This window comes from Numenius arquata, chromosome 21, assembly GCF_964106895.1.
Source record: "Numenius arquata chromosome 21, bNumArq3.hap1.1, whole genome shotgun sequence".
In the NCBI taxonomy this organism is placed as follows: Eukaryota; Metazoa; Chordata; class Aves; order Charadriiformes; family Scolopacidae; genus Numenius; species Numenius arquata.
This window is the reverse complement of record NC_133596.1, coordinates 8,043,247-8,048,094: the sequence shown is the minus strand read 5'-3', so window position 1 is coordinate 8,048,094 and position 4,848 is coordinate 8,043,247. Positions and strand designations below refer to the sequence as shown.

Sequence of the window (4,848 nt, the reverse complement as noted above, 5' to 3'; positions counted from 1 at the left end):
TGGGCCAATACCGCTTTATTTTAAAGCGCAGAAGCAGAGACATGAGGGATCAGCAGCAGGAGAAGGCAAAGTCCGGGCCGCAGCGGAGGGAGCCGGTGACGGTCGCCGGCCCGTCGGTCCGGGCTCTGCCGGGGCCCCCCGGTCCCTCCGCATCGGCCGCTCCGCGCAGACCCGGCCCCTCAGGGCTCCGCGTCCCCCCCCGCCGCCGGGCGCGGAGCTGCCGCCGGCCGCTGCGAGGAGCCGGGGGCCGGGCCCGCCTCCCGCCGGTCGGCAGCCAGGGCGGCCCGCAGGGCGGCCATCTCCGCCGTCAGCTCCTCGCAGGCGGCGATGCGGGCCCGTAGGCACCGCTGTCGGGCCTCCAGCCAGCGGCGCAGCTCGTCCTCCACCTGCGGGAGAAGCGGCGGTCACGGACGGCACCGCGGGCCGGCCGCCCCGCCCCGCCCCGCCCCGCCCCGCCCCGCCCGCACCCACCGTGCGCCGCCCGCCGCACCCCGCCGCCGCCATCCCGGCTCCGCCCCGGATGTGCGTCACCGCGCCGCCCTGCGCCGCCCGGAAGCGGCTGTTGCATGCGGCGCGCGGCGCTGGCGGGGCTGGCGCGTTTGGCGGAGGGGGCGCCGGGCCCGGGGCTGGGCCTGGGCCGTGCCCGCGGCGACCGCCTGCTGCTGCCGGCCCGGCCCGACCCGCGGGGTGCGGTACCGGCGGCGGGGAGGCCGGGCGGGGCGGGGAGGGGAGCCGGCGCGGCGGGAGGGCCGGGCCGGGGATCCGGGACCGGGGCTGAGGCAGGGGGTGCGGGGCCGGGGATCCGGGACCGGGGCTGAGGCAGGGGGTGCGGGGCCGGGGATCCGGGACCGGGGGCGTGGGACCGCCCCGCTGACCGCCGTTGTTCTGCAGGCTGGAGGGAGGCGGTGTCGGCCGCCGCGGGTGCCCTGCAGGCGGGTGGGCTGGTGGCGCTGCCCACCGACACGGTGTACGGCGTGGCCTGCCTGGCCCAGGACTCCGGCGCCGTGCGGAGCATCTACAGCCTGAAGGGGCGGAACGGGGCGAAGCCGCTGGCCATCTGCCTGGGGGACGTGGACCGGCTCTACAGGTGGGCGCGGCCGGGGGGGTGCCGAGCCTTGGGGCCCCGCAGCCCTGGCGCGGTACCAGCTGCCGGTGCCGGCGGTGGAGCCCGGGGGAAGCGGGGCTGTTCGGTTGAAGCCATGAGTCACCTCTGAGGCTTTGGCTCCTGCCCCGCAGGTACTGCCAGGTGAACGTGCCCGAGGAGCTGCTGCGGGACCTGCTGCCGGGACCTGTCACCCTGGTCTTAAAGCGCTCGGAAGAACTCAATAAAGACTTGAATCCTTTCACATCGGTAGGTCTTCACCACAGGATGAATCGCTGGTTTTCAGGATCATTATGCTATTTTTGCGCTTCTGCTGTAGTAGCTTTTATGCGTGACAGGGCGTGCTCAGCAGTGATGGGCGTTTTCCTGAAGCCAGTCCCGGCGCTCTCCTGCCCCCCATGACTTATTTGAACACGACGTAACCCAGCGCTAGGGACTGACTTACAAGAGCTTGTCTGTCGTTGTCACCAGTTCAGTAGGTGTTGATGTGTTGATTCTCTGGAGGATCAGCTTTAAGCCAAGTGGGCTTTAGGCAAGGAAAGATTAAAACCTGTTACTGTGTGTAAAACCTTGCTCTCTTCTTCCCTGTAGCTGGTGGGTGTTCGTATACCAAACCACCCTTTTGTTAGGGAGCTGGCACGAGCTTGCTCTGGACCATTGGCTTTAACAAGCGCTAACATCAGCTGCCAGGCGAGCACACTGACGGTATCGGTAAGTCTGCTTCTGCCCTGGGGTGACGTTATTGTGGTAGTTTGTGAGACCCCCAGCCTCTCACAACTGGAAGCCAGCTTTAGTAATAGAATAAGGATTTCTCTGCTGCTATTATTCTTTTTTTCTTTTTTTTTTTAATGTTAGTTAAAACAGCTTGCAGGTACGTGGTGTGGGGTAGCTGTCTTGCTGTGATCCTCACCTTAAAAGGTGAGGAGAGCAGAGCTGAAAGGTAATATTTAAAGGCTTAGATGCAGCTTTTGAAGTGGGTGCCAAATCTGAAAGACAGAAATTGCTGTGGAACGGGTGGCTGTGGAATGAGGCTGCTGCTCTCTCTACAGCTCTTGGTAACTAACTCTCTTTTGGCAAAGCATGTGACCCTGGTGACGGTGCCGCTGGCGTAGCCCCAGACAGACACCTCATCCTCGCCCCCAAATGCCTTGAGAGGCTTCTAGATCTTTTTGTGTGCTCCTTAATACATAGGGGTGCGGCTAAGAAGTCTTTGGCCAGAGAATCCGTGTGGCTTTCCTGCAAGTCTGAGATAAATCTGTTCTCAGAAATCAATCCGGGATGTGTTCGTGAGAAAAGAAGTGAAATGGCCTGAGGGAGCACCTCCCCTGGCAGCAGAACGCCTGGCAGTGTCTGTTAAACACGGCCACAAACCATCTTCAGGACTCTCAGCCACATCTCTCTCTTTCAGGAATTCCAAGACCTGTGGCCTCAGTTGTCCTTGATCATTGATGGAGGCCCGATAGGTGATGTCCAGAGCCCAGAGTGTCGTTTGGGGTCAACTGTGGTTGACTTGTCTGTGTCGGGGAAATTCACCATCATTCGTCCCGGCTGGTGAGCGCTCTTTGCTGGATATAAATACAGCATTTTATTTACTTTTTAAATGAAACGAAGCTTCCAAATTAGGGTGGGTTGTGTTTTGCTTTAGAAATCCTGAAAAAGAGCCTCAGATTCTGAGCCCAGGAGACCCCTTTCTAGAAGCTTCTATGTGAAACACTGTAGTTTCTGGAGTTTGTGCTCTCCTTGATTCAAGATGCAGTACTGCATCTAGCTGATTGCTCTTTCCCAGAAAATGCAGTTTAATGCTTAAACCCCTTTTTTCTGGCGGTTTTGTTTCACCCCACAGCGCACTGATGTCCACAGTGGAAATCCTGAGGCAGAAATACGGCCTGACACCGGAACCGTCGTGAGGCTGGGGCTCCGAGGAGGCTCTGCAGAGCTGGTGAAGCTGGGCACCGTGTGCCTGGGAGTTTGTGGCCTTGTTTAATAAGGTCGATGGGTTATACCGAGGTTAATAACCAAAAGATTAAAAAAAATAGAGCAGCAGTTGATGGGTATCTGTAAATTAGCATCACATCTGCTGTAGTCTGAGGAACCAACCCAAACCGAATGCTGAGCTCTTCGTGCTGCTGCACCATTCCCAAATACCTCTCTGTTTTATTAACGTGATTAGGCCTTTGAAATACGATTATTTGAACGTTAGACTGTTCTCAGGACAGGATGATGAAGATAGTGTCTGATCCACCCTCCCCTTCACACTCATTCCATACCTTTGTTTAATGAGTCTGCACTGAAAGAAAAGCAAAGATGGAGAAGAGGTTTTTCAAGCTTTCAGAGTGTTACAGCGAAGGTGTTCTCTGGCTCGTTCTCTCTGTTCTAAGTGTAATCAAAACCTGCTACTGAGATGAAACTGTAAGTACTTTTGAAAACTAACAGTTGGTTAGATGATCCCTATCTAGACAAGAGCTGCTCAGAAAGACCTGACTCTCTAATACAGAGAATGAAAACAAGCTCTTACTGTGCTGAACTTCATTTTTTTTGAACGTTCACTTCCCGCTCTTGATTTGTTCTGACAACAGTGCTAAGCTGAAGTAAACAGGGAATAGATGAAAGTTTCCTCTGGTATTTATTCTTCATAGAAAAGTAAAGTTTATGGAGCTGCTATTAATTTAAAAACTGTTAAGCAACTTGCATGGTTTTGTTATAAATGCTCATTTTTGGACGTTGTTGTCCATCACTGTTGATGGACTTAGGTGCACAGTAAGAACATCTATGGAGTTGTCATAAATAGAATCTTGCTTCACATCCAGAGCTGCCGCTTCTCATTTTATTGATATAGAGAAGTATAAATTAATTTTATGGCTAAAATCATAAAAAAGGGAAAGCTACTGGGAGCTGAACCTCTTTCAAAGCACAGAGGATTCTGTGGCTGCTCCTGGAGTGCTGCTGTGCTCAGTCTGTCAGTGGGTGGCCCAGAGCTGGCCCGTGGCTCACCCAGCACGACCATGGGAGCCGCAGGGGCCAAGTGAGGGGCAGAAGCTGGAGCCGATGGTGGTGGGCGGGTGGTGGTGGGCGGGTGGTGGTGGCCAAAATGTGGGTGTCCTGGTGCTGGTACCGGACCTTGGAGCGCGGGCATCGCCCCGGCCCCGCTCTCAGCAAAGGCTTGTCCTGGCCCTGGCACGGGATCATCTGCTCGTCGGGACCGGGGCCCATCTCCGGGGGTCTCTCTGTGCGGCAGCACTGGGGGCTGATCCCCCACAGCACCGATGATGCTCCTGCAAGAGCATCCCAAAGCTCAGACTGGCCACGGCTATGGCTGGGAGGGCAGAGGTGGCTGGTGATGGGGAAGAACAGGGGCCGCCATCTGCGCTTGATTCCCGAGGGCAGCCCTTGACACGAGGGGTTGACAAAGGACTGAACTTATTCGAGGGAAGGTAAACACACTCCAGCAGACGCTGAAATCTGAGCTGTTAAAGGAAATAACATTTTTAATTGGGTGAATCTGCTATGCACAAACATTACAGGTGATAAAGCACCTGTTAAATGGAAGCCCGGTAATGAGATGAACCTGTCGAGGGAACAAATTGCCTGCAAATCAGGAACAGGCTTCCCAGGTGCCCCAGCAGCTTTGGGGTTTCTGTTATTTCTCTTGGCTGAAGCTCGTGCCACCCCAGGGCGCTGGAGCCTTCTGGCAGCTCTTCCTCATGGCAGCCGCCCGTGCGGGGCCGGGTCTGCGGGAGCGCGGGTGA

General features: G+C 56.7%; 1 protein-coding gene across 1 annotated transcript; it reads left to right on the top strand.

Annotated features, from left to right (window-relative positions):
* Positions 1–566: 566 nt before the first annotated feature.
* Positions 567–3,907, top strand: YRDC (yrdC N6-threonylcarbamoyltransferase domain containing). Its single transcript, XM_074162086.1, has 6 exons — positions 567–687; positions 892–1,087; positions 1,237–1,351; positions 1,694–1,813; positions 2,511–2,653; positions 2,946–3,907. The coding sequence occupies exons 1-6, from the start codon at positions 567–569 to the stop codon at positions 3,007–3,009; spliced, it is 759 nt and encodes a 252-aa protein (XP_074018187.1). The 3' UTR covers positions 3,010–3,907.
* Positions 3,908–4,848: the final 941 nt, after the last annotated feature.

Coding starts and splice junctions, on each gene's coding strand:
- YRDC (XM_074162086.1), top strand. CDS start 567: ATGCGGCGCGCGGCGCTGGCGGGGCTGGCGCGTTTGGCGGAGGGGGCG. Junction 1,352..1,693: donor ACTTGAATCCTTTCACATCG/GTAGGTCTTCAC, acceptor TCTTCCCTGTAG/CTGGTGGGTGTTCGTATACC. Junction 2,654..2,945: donor ACCATCATTCGTCCCGGCTG/GTGAGCGCTCTT, acceptor TTCACCCCACAG/CGCACTGATGTCCACAGTGG.